The sequence below is a fragment of the Zootoca vivipara genome, chromosome 13 (assembly GCF_963506605.1).
Source record: "Zootoca vivipara chromosome 13, rZooViv1.1, whole genome shotgun sequence".
In the NCBI taxonomy this organism is placed as follows: Eukaryota; Metazoa; Chordata; class Lepidosauria; order Squamata; family Lacertidae; genus Zootoca; species Zootoca vivipara.
In genome coordinates this window covers 33,687,712-33,703,043 of record NC_083288.1, presented here as the reverse complement: position 1 = coordinate 33,703,043, position 15,332 = coordinate 33,687,712, and the positions used below count along the sequence as shown (strand labels likewise).

At 45.8% G+C, this 15,332-nt stretch overlaps 2 protein-coding genes and 1 long non-coding RNA gene across 4 annotated transcripts; 2 read left to right on the top strand and 1 right to left on the bottom strand.

Annotated features, from left to right (window-relative positions):
* The first annotated feature begins 1,621 nt into the window (after positions 1-1,621).
* LOC118094967 (sulfotransferase 1C2-like) lies at positions 1,622-7,002 on the top strand. Of its 2 annotated transcripts, none has more exons than XM_035135783.2 (8): positions 1,622-1,707; positions 2,528-2,696; positions 2,806-2,934; positions 3,236-3,360; positions 3,634-3,760; positions 4,761-4,855; positions 5,362-5,542; positions 6,280-7,002. In XM_035135783.2, the coding sequence occupies exons 2-8, from the start codon at positions 2,531-2,533 to the stop codon at positions 6,390-6,392; spliced, it is 936 nt and encodes a 311-aa protein (XP_034991674.2). In that variant the 5' UTR covers positions 1,622-1,707; positions 2,528-2,530; the 3' UTR covers positions 6,393-7,002. The 2 variants fall into 2 exon arrangements, with proteins under 2 accessions (XP_034991674.2, XP_034991675.2); XM_035135784.2 differs by having other exon boundaries at positions 1,659-1,722.
* Positions 3,643-7,002, bottom strand: LOC132593041 (uncharacterized). The gene is made up of 3 exons (XR_009558471.1): positions 6,821-7,002; positions 5,498-5,625; positions 3,643-3,774 (listed from the first exon to the last, which is right to left on the bottom strand). It is a non-coding gene; the product is annotated as an uncharacterized LOC132593041 (long non-coding RNA).
* A 1,194-nt stretch (positions 7,003-8,196) lies between these two features.
* On the top strand, positions 8,197-15,139 carry LOC118094969 (sulfotransferase 1C2). Its single transcript, XM_035135785.2, has 8 exons — positions 8,197-8,360; positions 8,755-8,923; positions 9,050-9,178; positions 9,278-9,375; positions 9,683-9,809; positions 10,829-10,923; positions 14,001-14,181; positions 14,848-15,139. Exons 2-8 carry the CDS (start codon positions 8,758-8,760, stop codon positions 14,982-14,984), a joined length of 933 nt encoding a protein of 310 aa, XP_034991676.1. The 5' UTR covers positions 8,197-8,360; positions 8,755-8,757; the 3' UTR covers positions 14,985-15,139.
* Positions 15,140-15,332: the final 193 nt, after the last annotated feature.

The window sequence follows — 15,332 nt, the reverse complement described above, 5'->3', positions numbered from 1 at the left end:
GTCTTCCCAAGTGATGTGTAAAAATTTTCGGAGACACCGTTGATGGAATCTTTCGAGGGGTTGGAGATGGCGTTTATATATGGTCCATGTATCACTTCTCAAAATGGTAATTCAGTTTTGCATCATTTTGAAACACTCTAATTTGGTTTTACTAGGAAACCGGGGATTAAACTAAGCTCTTTCCAGCCCCGGGAGGAGCGTGGGGAACATTCGCGTGATACTAATGTGTCACAACACACAGTTTGGAAAGCTCTGGTTTAGAGATTAAACCAGGGTCAGTGGCTTCATTGTTAAAAATTAAAAAATGAGAGTTTCAGTTGCGTGATTTGATCTCAGGATCATTTATTAAATGAAGAACCTGGTATATCAAGAACCAATTAGGTGGAATAGGCAGAACTTTGGATGGCATCTGATAAAGGAGTCGCTCCTCTATAAAAATATTTAATGGTAAAACCCAACTTTCCCACTGCCCAACATTTTGCATAACTTGTGAAACAAGTGATGGTCTACCAAAGGTGTCATAGGAGACACTGGAGGAGCAGGTGTCTTGGCCCAGTATCTCCAAAGAGACATAGCCTGTTCCAGGAATGAGTTGGATAAAGAATCCCATGAAATCACTCATCTATATCAATCTATTGCATCATCCACCCTGCACTAGATTAATATTCTCCCATGATGGTTTAACCACCAAAGTAAAAGCTAATCCAAACAAGAAACAACAGCACTTCTGGAAAAAGGAACTTTTTACAGCCTGCTGAGGGAAGTTTGTTCCATGACCCCCGAGTATGCTATATTGTGCACTCAGTCTCTCTTAATATGGCATGCTATTAAGAGGGCTGTTGAATGCCCATTCCTTCCATACACTACCATACTTTGTGAATTGGAATGGGTACCATTTACTGAGGCCCAGGAGCTCAGGTGAGAGATGGATGAGAAGCCCATAAACTTGGGGGGGGGGGGGAGAGACTGAGACCAAAACATGTAGCTGATGCTTGAGGATGTTTACAAAAGCAGGCTTCCTTGTATCTGTGGGTTACCCAGAATCAATGGCCCCTTTTAAGACGTGTTCAGAGGTTTCCAATTTTCATGAATGCACGTAGAGCAAAGCCTGCCACAACATGGATGTCGCCCACCCTACATTTTGTTAGCTTGAGGCACGGCAGCACTGGAGTCTAAAGTATCTTTCCCCACCGGCCTTCAGGCAGCCATCCAAGATCGTTCTGCCCCTTCCTCAGCTATCCAAAGCCTCATGCCAAAGACCCAAAATTCTTTGTGGTACATCACTTCCCGTTCCCTTGGCAACCTTCCAAATCTCTGTCTCTGTTCACATCTCTAGGCAGGAAGAACGGACTATTCTCTTGGGTTGCCAATGGCCACCAAGGGCTCTCTAAACCAGGCACCCCCAAACTTCGGCCCTCCAGATGTTTTGGACTACAATTCCCATCATCCCTGACCACTGGTCCTGTTAGCTAGGGATCATGGGAGTTGTAGGCCAAAACATCTGGAGGGCCGCAGTTTGGGGATGCCTGCTCTAAACAGTAACTTCGGAAAAGCCCTGGCAGAATGCCCACCTCCAGGACCCAAGCAAGCACAGCCAGGAACTTTGCTCTCTCAGAAAAAAATACACACTACCAGGCTCTTGGGCTGCGCAGAAAGCAAGAGAGAGGCAGAAGGAAGGAAGGATCAAGACGGGAGTGGAACTGACAGGTAGGCTTCTTTCAGGTAGATAGCACAGGAGAGCAGGAGGCACCCATACATGGCTGCCTGCCAAGGGACATGGCTGTATAGGGGTGGGGAACAGTATGATCCTATATACGAAGTGCAGACTCATTTACCAGTGGTAACATCCATGCAGAAGAGAGAAGTATCTGGAGATTTCAGGGACCCTCCAAGTTAGCAAAAGTCCTTTCAGGGTGGGAGGGATACTAAGGAGGGGAACCTAAAACAGTGCAATAAGGTCTAAGTATGCTCAGTGGCGTGACGCGGGTGGCGCTGTGGGCTAAACCACAGAGCCTAGGGCTTGCCGATCAGAAGGTTGGCTGTATGAATCCCCACAACAGGGTGAGCTCCCGTTGTTCGGTCCCAGCTCCTGCCCACCTACCGGTAGCAGTTCGAAAGCACATCAAGTGCAAGTAGATAAATAGGTACCACTCCGGTGGGAAGGTAAATGGTGTTTCTGTGCACAGCTCTGGTTCGCCAGAAGCGGCTTAGTCATGCTGGCCACATGACCCAGAAGCTGTCCGCGGACAAATGGCGGCTCCTTTGACCTATAGAGCGAGATGAGCACTGCAACCCCAGAGTCGTCTGCGACTGGACCTAACAGTCAGGGGTCCCTTTACCTTTGAATTTATGCTCAGTGGCAGCAAAGCACTGACTGACTTCAAGGTGGGGAGGGATAAAAAACTGGGAGGTGGGAAGCTGGAACTGTGTGTCCTGGGAAAGGAATGGAAACCTGAAGAGGGGCAGATCACTCCACAAAATTTTGTTGCATGCTTGACTTATATTATTTCTTTTCATGCTCCGCCAGGTGATGGATCACAAAACTGAGCAGGAAGGTATGGAGCCCATCAAGCGCACAGAGCTGGTGGAAGTTGACGGCATCCCTTTTCTCAAAAACACAGCAGATAACTGGCAGCGCTTATGGGCCTTCAAAGCTCGGCCCGATGACCTTCTCATTTGCACTTACCCCAAAGCAGGTAACAAGGGGCGTTGCCCTGGTGGTGAGGAGACAACAATGTGGGAGGAGCTGTAGAGCAATGGTGAATGATTGGATCTCCATATTTCTCCTCCAACCCTTCCTGCCAGGGACTACCTGGATACTGGAAATTGTGAGCATGATCCAGCATAGAGGAGACCCTCAGAAATGTGACCAGGTCCCCATCCATCAACGGATTCCCCTCATAGACCAGTTCCCTCCAAAACATTTCCCCCGAGGTGAGTAATGGGTGCTGCTTCAGAGAGACAATGGATGGGAAGTGAAGGGTTTCTTTTTTCCTTCCCCCCCCCCCTTTTGTTTATTTGATTTTTCATAATGTTTATACATAACAAACATCTTTGTTCAAATAAAAATAAATAAATAAACAGTTCATTGAACCTTCGGACCTCTCTGCATCCCTCCATGGGTTTCTGTTTCTATATTTCTGTATCGTATTCCTGCATCTTTTACTATAATCTATCTAATATGTATCCATAGTTTCCAAAGTTCACGTGAAGGATTTCTTATTCTTACCTCTAGGCCGGTTGGCACCCTCTGGTGTCTCAGGCTTGGAACAAGCAGAGACAACACCTTCTCCGCGCACACTCAAATCTCACCTCCCAATCCAGCTGCTGCCTCCTTCCTTCTGGGAACAGAATTGTAAGGTCAGAACAAGTGGGGCGGGGCCAATGAATTTAATCTAAATCAAGGTCTCGTAAAATTGTTAGCTCAGTGCCCCGCAATGTGAAACACAAATGAGAGGAGAAGGGGCCTGTGAGCAGGTGAAGAGGCTCCATATTATGGACCAGCCAGGTTTCATTTGGGTGTTTTCAGGCGGGTTGGGGTCCTCTATTTCCTCAAAGGGCACAAGGTGGAACACGGTGAGTGAGTGAAAAGCTTGATGTTTAGACTCCTGGGTTTCCCCCCTCTTCCGGCAGATCATCTACGTTGCCAGGAACGCCAAGGACAATGCAGTCTCCTACTTCCATTTCCACCGCATGAACAAGGGGATGCCAGAGCCAGGAAACTGGGATGAGTTTCTGGAGAACTTCCTTGCAGGAAAACGTGAGTACAGGTAGCTACAGAAATACAAAAAAGGAGGAAAGAAAGTCTGGGTCAGTCATAGCGCTCTCTGGGTCCAGGGCCAGGATGCCCAGTTCTCTCCCCCAGCAGTTTTGGAGGGGTTTGGAGCCTACCAGAGGAATGGAGTATCTTTTGTGAATCTGCAAAGCTCTGTACCATTTTTCTTCCAAGCCTGAAATGTTATGGGATATATTTAGTGGAGGGGGAATGCAAGGCAGATTAACATGCATAGGGTAGCCATGTGACCAATTTTACAGAAGGCAGCCCTCTGTTTGAAAGCAGCCTCTATTTGAAGGGCTGTCTGCTCCATCACTGTTCCTCAGCCCAACCTACCTCACAGAGTTGCTGTGAGTATATAATGTTCAGGGGAGAATCATGTGCACCAGCTTGCACTCCTTGGAGGAAAAGGTAGTGACAATGGAATAAATAAGAAATAAGCTTGGTTTCAGTGCTATTTTTCTAGAAAAAGAGGTGCCGGAACTCACCATGAACACCTCCCTCTTTCTCTTAGAATAGCAATGGCGCCCACCTTAGAGATGCCGCAACTCACCTGAGAGTTTCCGGAACCCACCTAAGAGGTACTGGAACTGAGTTCCGGCAAGTTCCCCTGAAAAAGGCCCTGTTTTGTTTAAATATTAAGAGCCATCAAAAAAGAGAGTAGGAGGGGACTTAAGGTTGCTATTCAACAACTGGCACCTGGAGGGCAGACTTTGCAGGCACACAGCAGGTCCCCTGGTCACTGCCTTCCCCACTACAGTGAGATACAATGTATTTCCAACTGCTGGTCTATCACAGTAATAAACTGATTGATTATTGCATTTCTGTTTAAAGGAATTTGTTCTGATGCACATAAGTCACCATATTGAAATTTCATGCAGATCAGTGCCATATTTTCTCCTCTCTCTCTTTTGCATTTGTGATTCAGTCCCTCATTTTTGGCAATGTGATCATGCTTTCCTCCAGCTCTTTTCTTTCTTTGCAGTTGCCTGGGGCTCTTGGTTTGACCATGTTTGTGGCTGGTGGGAGGCCAAGGACCGACACCCAATTCTGTACCTCTTTTATGAAGACATGAAAGAGGTAAGCAGTTTACATGCATGCATGCTTCGAGTGGGAACCAAGCATGACACCCTTTCCTGGGGCCCTGGGGTCAAGGGAGATCTGACCTTGGTTGCAAGGTTATTGCGGGAGAAGAGAACTGCGAGAAAGTGGGCAGTGTATCCCATATTGTTCATTCACAGTAAACCACAAAAAGCCAGGAGCAAAGGTGCCAACTTTAATAAAATAGTTGGAGGGTGGGGCAGGTAATCCCCGCCCCACACAATTGATCACAAGCACACACACTATTTGAATGATAATGCCCATCAACTTTGGGGTGTGTGTGACTTCAAACATTTTATTGGGGTGGCCTAAGGGACCTCGTCACCAGGAGTTTGGTCCTATGGCCAGGAGATCCGGTTTATCGTCATGTGAGAATGTGGCCAATGAGTCTGGTGTTGTAAGCTTGAGACTGCAGGGCCCGAATCAATCAAGAAGCACAATCACAGCTCAAATCTCCCCTGACAACAGTTTCATCTCTTCCTTAGGACCCGGCCCGGGAAATCCGGAAAGTAGCCCAATTTCTGGGCCTACAACTCCCCGATCCAGTTGTGAACCAGATTGTGCAGCATACAATGTTTGAGAACATGAAACTAAACCCAAAGACTAACTTCAGCTCCGTACCGTCTTTGATCTTTGACCAAACTGTGTCAGCCTTCATGCGAAAAGGTGTGTTGGGGTGAGGGGCAGGAACCGTGCCGAGTTCCAGCTCACATCAGTGGGAATTTTTTAGAAGCATCGTAGAAGTACCCCTTCAGAATGGTAAAGTTAAAGGTCAGTTCATTAATGCTGCATGTCCCTTGTGAGGAAGCTTCTAATTAAAGTTGGAGAGGATCTTGTTTCCCATAGTACAATCTTGGCCATGCAGATTGATATTGTCAGACAATATAGCACTATATTAAGTGATGTGAGGAAACTAGCTTTTAGTCAGCCTCCAGAGGACTGCAGGAAAGTAATGCTTCAACAGCACTGGCATGGAGATGAAATCCAAGACTGTCATGCAGTGTGTGCTCTAGACCAGGCATCCCCAAACTTTGGCCCTCCAGATGTTTTTGTCTACAATTCCCCTCATCCCCGACCACTGGTCCTGTTAGCTAGGGATCATGGGAGTTGTAGGCCAAAACATCTGGAGGGCCAAAGTTTGGGGATGCCTGCTCTAGACAGATCATAATATCTGTTTTAGGAAGACAGTGATGATGCCTGATAAAAATGAGTGTTTACCCTAGGGAACTTCCCAGAATCCTCTGCAATCCAGTTGGGATTCTGTGGGGAGATGTTGAAGGAAATGATACACAAGCTAATATGGAAGAGAGGGTCCCATGTAGGCAGGAATACACTAGATTAGGGTAGGAGGAAAGGCAGATAAGAAACTATTTTTTTTTCTGAATTGTGTCTCCTGTCTATAGGCACTGTAGGGGACTGGAAGGAGCACTTCACAGTGGCACAAAGTGAGCGATTTGATGATGCCTGTGAACGGTTATTGGGGGGCAGCAACCTGATCTTCCGCACACAGTTATAAGAACATCTCCCTGCTACCAGTTGAGAGTTCCCCCCCCCCTAACATTCCTGGAGTGGACATTTTACCTGTATTCAATAAAATAAGCAATGAAACCAAATGGAAGGAACAAGCTGAAACTATGGGTTTTCCCTTTGTTATTTCTACCCTCAATACACCCTCTGAATTTCGTGCACACAACTAAGTTAGGTCCACTTGTGGGAATGTTAGGGATGTGGATTAGGATATATTATTAGATAGATCCTATCCAAGCTTGTGTTATCAAGCTTCCAATATCAGCAGAGTGACATTCCCCTTTTGTGCGCAGAAAAACATGAGCATTTAAGTTTGTTAAAACCTCTACAACATTATACTTCCTGGCAAATCCCCTTTTGCCCTCTTAAAAGAAATACACCACACAATAGTATTAAAATAAGATACAGTTTACTCACATGACATCCTGAGTTAACAGCGTAATCTCAGAAAGGCAGGTTTACGTAGAAAAGTTACAAATATGTACATCTGGAGTCTTCTTAGTAGAGAAAGGCTCCATCTGGTCTCTCTCTTGGCAGCAGGCCGAGAGGGAGAACCATCCTAACTGGAGATACTCTGGAGATGTGTTCGCATTGAAGAAGAGATGGCTAAGAGAGAGAATGGCTGCTGGCTAGAGGCTTTTCTCTGCCAGCTGATCCATCTCATCTGCATGTCTGGAGGAACAGGAAACTGAACTTAGTCAGGTGTTCCCCCAGGTGAGTTCCTCTTAGTGGACACTCTAGGAACTGTTGTGACTTGTCTGCCCCAGTATTCCATCCCACACCACTGACTTCAGCAGGCCTACCCTAAGTAGAAGCTGGAAATAACCCATTAGATTGAACCTTCTTTCATTTGCTTGCATTTTCTTTGCTTCCTTAAAAGTGGGGTTTTTTTGGGGGGGGGGAGCTTGCTTCACAGTGCACTTTTGCCAAGCCCTGTAAGATGGGATCGGCTGCCTTGGCTCCTTTCCTTCTCCCTTCCATGTCATTTGACCAGGAAGGGATAATTGAAAGGTGTGTTTTTCAATCATTAATAAGTTTATTATTCTAGCCAAAGGCCATGACAAGTTCATAGCAATATAATACAGAACATACATCCATGATATAAACCAACAACCATGGTGTAAAAAGGGGGGGAAAGAAGACTGGATAAATGCTAGGCATGAAATGACTGAAATGGCCTCATAGACCGAGCAGTGATATCAAAGAAATGCTACATAGCAAATATATGACCAGACAGCTTGCATCAACTTTTTATGAGTGATGCCCCAAATCTTGTTGATGTCTTCCAGAAAATCATCATGGAACCTAGATAATACCTGATATATTTCTACAATTACTAACAACACAATAACACCTTGGCTGGTTTGAGGTTGCTCAGGAAGCACATTTCAAGGGCAAAAAATATATGCAATAGATCTATATTACGTGTACACTATGTAGGAAACCAAGTACACAAGTCTTAACTGATGCTAGGACAAAATGTCAAGTTGCTACAATCTATCTCGGGGGGGTTATGGGATGCAATCCTTGGATCTTCTATTCACTGAACTGTATTGACTCCTAAAAATGTGTGTTTCTGCAGTAAAACAGGAACCAAGGTCCCTTGCCGTAATATGAATCACTAAAAGGCCCCGCCCCCTAGTGGAAAAGCCAGAGTATATTACCAGGGGGTCGCCTGGCCTCTCTGCAGGGATACTTGCTATAAGGGGTTAAAGAACGTTGGGTGGAAAATCAGGTCCTGTGGGAGTAGATGCAACACGATATCCTCACATATAAACCCTAACCTCAGAAAAAGTACTGGCGGAGTGCCCGCAACTCGCACGCAAGGACGTTCAGCCAGGAACTTTGCTCTCTCTGAAAAATACCCTATCCAGCTTTTCGGCTGCGCAGAGAGCAAGAGAGAGGCGGAAAGGAGGAAGAAGCTCCTCACAATCTAAGACAGGAGTGAAACTGTCAGGTGGGTATCTCATTTTGCTTCCTTCAGATAGATGGCACAGGAGAGCAGTAGGTAAACAAGTGGCTGCCTGCCAACGGGCTCGGCTGTGTTGGGGTGGAAAGCACAATGACCCTATACGCTAAGAGCAGACTCCTTCACCAGTGCCCACGAGAGTGGTATCTGTAAACTTCAGGGAACCTCCAACAGTCCAATAAGGTCTGAGCAGGCTCAGCGGCAGCAAAGCACTGACTGACTTCAAGGTGGGAAGGATAAAAAAGGAAGAGGAGGAGGAAGAAAGAAACTGGGACGCTGTATCCAGGGAAAGGGATAGGACCCTGAAGATGGGCAGGTCACTCCACAACGTTTTGATGCAGGCTCGACTTATCTCATATTATTTCTTTTCCTGCTCCACCAGGTGATGGATCACAAAACTGAGCAGGAAGGTATGAAGCCCATCAAGCGCTCAGAGCTGGTGGACATTGACGGCATCCCTTGCCTCAAAGACACGGCAGATAACTGGCAGCGCTTATGGGCCTTCAAAGCTCGGCCCGATGACCTTCTCATTTGCACTTACCCCAAAGCAGGTAAATGGGGAGACGAGAAACAAGGGGCATTGCCCTGGTGGTGAGGAGACAACAATGTGGGAGGAGCTGTAGAGCAATGGGTGAGTGATTGGATCTCCATATTTGTCCTCCAATCCTTTCTGCCAGGGACTACCTGGATACAGGAAATTGTGAGCATGATCCAGCATAGAGGAGACCCTCAGAAATGTGACCAGGTCCCCATCCATCAACGGATCCCCTTCATAGACCTGTTCCCTCCAAAACCTTTCCCTCAAGGTGAGTAATGAGTGCTGCTTCAGAGAGACAATGGGTGTGTGTGGGGGGGGAGGGGTTCATCCTCACCTCTAGGCTGAATGTCACCCTCTGGTGTTTCAGGCCTCGAGGACGCACAGGCAATGCCCTCTCCACGAACACTCAAATCTCACCTCCCAGTCCCGCTGTTGCCACCTTCCTTCTGGGAACAGAACTGCAAGGTCTGATGGGGTCAATGGGTTTAATATAAGAAAAAGTTTAGTCCTGGAACCTCTCTCAATTTCCATGCTCAGCCCTTGGGCTGTGTGAAACGCAATGGAGAGGTGAGGGGGGCCAATAAGCAGGTGAAGAGGTTCAATATTATGGACCAGCCAGGTTTCAAACAGGTTTGGACCCCTTTTTCCTCGAAGGGCACTGCTCCAAAAAATTTTTAAAGTAGGGGACAGAAAGTTCACAAGGTGGATCAAGTGATGTGAGTGGAAGGCCTGGCATTCAGACTCCTGGGTCCCCCCCCCAATCTTTCTGCAGATCATCTACGTTGCCAGGAATGCCAAGGACAACGCAGTCTCCTACTTCCATTTTCACCGCATGAACAAGGGGATGCCAGAGCCAGGAAACTGGGACGAGTTTCTGGAGAACTTCCTCGTGGGAAAGAGTGAGTGGAGGATACATAAATACAAAACAGGGGGAAATGCACCGGGGGCCTTCTGGCGGTTCCCTCACTGCGAGAAGCAAAGCTACAGGGAACCAGGCAGAGGGCCTTCTCGGTAGTGGCGCCCACCCTGTGGAATGAACGCCCTTCCATCAGATGTTAAAGAGATAAACAACTACCTGACATTTAGAAGACATCTGGAGGCAGCCCTGTTCAGGGAAGTTTTTAATGTGTGACATTTTAATGTATTTTAATTTTTTGTTGGAGGCCGCCCAGAGTGGCTGGGGAAACCCAGCTAGATGGGCAGGGTACAAATAATATATTATTATTATTATTATTATTATTATTATTATTATTATTATGTGTGCCAGTCCAGGCCAATACCTTGTTCGATCTCCTCCACTGTATTAGAGAGGGATGAAAGCCACTGGTCCCCACATGAGATACACATTAGCAGGAGGAAGGGATTAAAGTTGTTCACCTGCAAAGCTCCGCACTGTTTTCCTTCCAACCCTACAATGTTGTAAGTTATATCTGGGGAAGGGCATGTGAGAACCAGATTAAGAGGCCTGTCCTCTGTTTCAAATCCCCCTATGTTTGAAGGGCTATCTGCTCCTTGTCTGGTTTAAAAACAAAAGAGCCATCAAAAGGAGAATCCTAGAATTGGAAGGGACCCCCAAGGATCATCTCATCCAACCCCCTGCAATGCAGGAATATGCAGCTGTCCCACACAGGGATCAAACCTGCAACCTTGGCATTATCAGCACCATGCTCTAACCAGTTGAGCTATCCAGGCTCTAGGTTGCACTTCAGGTAGTTCACCAATCACGTGGGGACAGATTTCCCCACCACATTGGGGCTCTGTTGCATTTCTGTTTCAATTAATTAGTTCTGAAAAGAAGAGAGCAAAAAGTGGCACCAGTCTGCAGAACATTTTGATGTGCTGGTGTGTGTGTGTGTGTGTGTGTGTGTGTGTGTTGTGTGTGTGTCAGCATTTCTTCTTCTTTTGTGTCTCCTTGCAGTTGCCTGGGGCTCATGGTTTGATCATGTCCGTGGTTGGTGGGAGGCCAAAGAACGTTACCGAATCCTGTACCTCTTTTATGAAGACATGAAAGAGGTAAGCAGTTTACACACTTACACACACACACACACACACACACACACACACACACACACACACGGTCCAGATGGAGCCTAAGCATGAAGTTGGGCAGGAAAGATGCCCTTTCCTGGGGCCCGGGAGTCACGGGACATCTAACTCAAACTGCAAGCTTATTGAAATGTGGGGTGGGGGAATGGAGGGTAAATTATAGATATGAAACCCCCAACATGGTGTCTTCCAAACGTTTTGGACTACAGTACAATATTGGTTCAAGGAAAAACCACAAAATACGCAGCAAACTAAAGCATGGAAATATAGTTTGCTAGACCTCTTGAAATATGTTCTTGGGAGTTCCTAAACTTCCCTCTTCCCCTAGCACAGAAAAAGACCACATGCTTGGTAGCTTTAAAATGGTTTACTTACAAACTCTCCAAAGGTCTGATTCATCTGCTTTACCATACAGCATTCAGAAAAAGAGACTGGTCCCCGAGAGTTAGGCTGTGTCCAGATGGGAGCATTATCTTGCAACCAGGTCATGCAGTTGGCATCCACCCCTTTTTCTTACTCAACATATTCATTGCTGTCCTTCTGCTTGCTGTCCCCACCAATGGGCAGAGTTTGGCAGAAAATACTCTGGGTGTGCCTTTTTTGGCTCTCCACTTAATCTCCCCCTTCCTCTAATTAGCTGACACAGTATTAAACTGCAGTTTGTTTGTTTGTTTGTTTGTTTGTTTGGGGGGGCTGTTTTTGTTCTTTTTGTACAACCCTTATTTAGCAGAACTGTGCAGGATCTGTACGGTAACCATGAGAACAGGCTGAGACATTGGCGTGCTCTGTGTGTGTCGGGGTGAGTGGGTGCATGTGCTTTCTGTAGATCAAGAAAATTACTTTCTAAAATTACTTTCTCCCAACTTTCTTCAACTGATGTGCAGCTACAACAGGAAGCACCTCGTGAACCAGCCTAGTTGTTAAGAAAAAAAGAGCAGAATCAAATTACCATAGCCCCCTGAAGCTCTTCATGCTGTCCCCCCCCCCCTTCCAAACCTCTTCAAGAGTCTCTTGCACTGCAGCATTGGAGAGATTTGAGGCGGGCGGGCAAGAGGCAGCAAGGGTTGAGTAGAATCAAATCCTTTTTTCGTTCTTTTTCCAAACTAAGAGTCTAATTTGGTATTGGGGAGATTGCCCGGGATGGGAGGTAGGGGAGGGCAGGAAGGAAGCAAGAAGAGGCAACAAGGGCTTTTCCTGCCCCATACAACTTCCGACTGTTTCTCCCCACTCCAGTATCCCTGATAGCTCTAGATAGCAGAACTTTCTTCTTTCTGCAGAACTCTGTGGGGATAAAACAAGAAGTGACCCAGGGCTGATTTGATTCACTTCCCCCTCTCAGCAATGCAATCCGATCCAAGGTCCTTGAAGAAGACTGGAAGAAATTAACTTATTTGAATCTGCAGCCAGCTTGGCTTAAACCCACCACACATTCCTCCCCGCCCTCGGAGAATTAAGCAGCCCCAGTTTCTTACTATCATTTCAGAACTTTGCACAATTCCATGAAATAGGATCCCAAAGTGCTTTGAAACTAGGCCTCTGGTCCCCTGTGTGAAAAGAAAAGCTGTTACTAGATCCCAGGCTCCGTCGAAAAAGAAATTTCTGAGGGCCCCAATGTCTAATTAACATGCCTTTTCTGGCTATAATGCAAACCAGGCATTATACACAAAGAGCTTCAGTAATAAACACAAAGCATTTCAATAAAGGAAATGAAGAGAAACTAAAGGATAAGAATCCATCCAACCAATGTAGAATTGAGGGTTGGAGGGTGAGGCAGGTGAGGAGAAAGATTAGTCAGCTGCTGGCCTTGAAAGACAATAACAACATTTCAGAGTTAGAAGGCACTTCATCTAGAAGGCTGATCATCTAGTTAGATATGCTCCCTGGGCATTCCCTCAAAGTATGCGATATTTTCAGCTATGAAGGCACTCTGTTGCTAAACTGCTCCAAGCAATTGCTGTGTTTGCACACACCACTTCCTGATTTGTTGTGGTTTGGCATGTGTGAGCAGCCTGCTGGTGCACACTACTAGGAAAAGAATAAATAGATATAGGGTATAATTTTAAAGAAAAATTATTCCTGGATGATGCCTAGATTCAGGTTTGGGACAAGTACTCATTGGTGAGAGATCCCCAGCAGAGATGTTAAAATCACAAAATATGCAGCAGAATAAAGCATGGAGATATAGGCTGTTAGACCTTTAAAATATCCCCTTCTAAATTACTTCCAAAGTTCACAACTTCTCTTCGTATAGAAAGAGACCACACGTTTCGTAAAGTGAAAAATGGTTTACTGTACTTACAAACTCTTCAAAGGTCTGATTCATGTGTTTTTCCATTCAGCCGCAAGAAAAAGACAGGAAATATAACTCAGGTTCCCAAATGGTAAATGTTTCCAATCCAAGTCATTTGTGTAGAAACACAGATATGGCTTGCTTAAACCACACGGTCTAAGCTTGGAGCATCCAGCTTAGACCTCCTTACTGGTAGGGTGGAATGGAACAACAAAGAGTTTGGTGACCTAGCTAAGCCTGGCAGGACTGCTTACTCTATGGTCTTAACCCTTTCATGCATTACGGTTAAGCATGTTGGTTATATGAGGCTGGGTATCCCATACATACTGCCCAGCCATTTCTGCTTTCCTCCTCTCCTAGCACAAGTGAGAAAACCAAAGTAGGAGGCCTACTGTGATCATGGTTCGTAGCTCCCAGCCAAGCCATGATCACTAGCCAATGTTGGCTTGCTGGTCATATGCCCAGTTATGGAGCAAAAAAAATCACAGTGCCTGCTTTAGCCATAATGGGAAGCCAAGGCTTACACATTTATTTATCTCTGTCAAAGAATTAGGGAATGGTGAGTTATTGGGCAGTGTATCTTATGCTGCTCAATTGCAGTAAACCACAAAAAACCAGGAGATCTGTTTAATTTTCCTGTGAGAATGTGGCCAATGAGTCTGATATTGTAAGCTTGCAACTGTGGGCCCCAATCAAACAAGAAGCACAATCACAGCCCAAATCTTCCTTCATGACAGTTTTATCTCTTCCTTAGGACCCGGCCCGGGAAATCCGGAAAGTAGCCCAATTTCTGGGCCTACAACTCCCCGATCCAGTTGTGAACCAGATTGTGCAGCATACAATGTTTGAGAACATGAAACTAAACCCAATGGCTAACTACAGTTCCATACCGTCTTTGATCTTTGATCAAACTGTGTCACCCTTCATGCGAAAAGGTATGATGTTGGTGGTGGTGGTGGTGGGGATTAGATGCTGAGTTCCAGCTCACATCGGAGAGGAGAATTGTGGTACTGGGGCGATGGTGAAAGTGTTCAGGGAGCAAACACTTTCAGTTTCAGAATTGCAGCAGTGTTATAGATGTACCACATCATAATAGAATAAATAAGGGTCAGTTCCATAAACTTGCACGACCACTGTGTGGAAGCTTTTAATTAATGGTGCAAGTGTCTTTTCTGAATTGGACTTGCTTCCCATAGTATGATATTGGTCATGTGGATGGACACTGACGGACAATATAAGCAGTGGTGTGGGAAAACTGTTTTTTGTCAGCTTCCAGAGGACTGCAGGAAAGTAATGTTTCAACAGCACTGGCATGCAGATGAAACCCAAGATTGGCATGCAGTGTGTGCTCTATACAGATCATAATATCTGTTTTAGGAAGACAGTGACGATGCCTGATTAAAAATGAGTGTTTACCCTAGGGAACTTCCCAGAATCCTCTGCAATCCAGTTGGGATTCTGTGGGAGATGTTGAAGGAAATGATAGACAAGCTAATATGAAAGAGGGGGTTCCATGAAAATAGGAACACACTAGATTAGAGTAGGAGAAAAGGTGACTAGTAAACTGGAAGTTTTTTCTGAGTTGTGTCTCCTGTCTATAGGCACCGTAGGAGACTGGAAGGAGCACTTCACAGTGGCACAAAGCGAGCGGTTCGATGGTGCCTGTGAACGGTTATTGGGGGGCAGTAACCTGATCTTCCGCACACAGTTACAAGAACATCTCCCTGCTACCAGTTGAGAGTTCCCCCCTAACATTCCTGGAGTGGACATTTTACCTGCATTCAATAAAATAAGCAATGAACCCAAATGGAAGGACCAAAGTGAATTTTGTTTGGATAGAACAAGCAGTACAGAGAGAGGGGAACAAAATGGCACTTTCTGGCAGCTGGAGAAGAGAGGGAAGTTGGTACGAAATTGCACCATTTTTATTTCCTTGCCAGTAAGTAGTGACAGAGTGACAGCGGAATTGAGCTCATAATTCCTTATTTTCAACATTTATGCCTAGCCCTTTAGCCTCAAAAGGCTTAAAGAGCAATTTACAAAAATCATTTCTAGGACCAGGGGTGCCAGCTTGAACAAAATATGA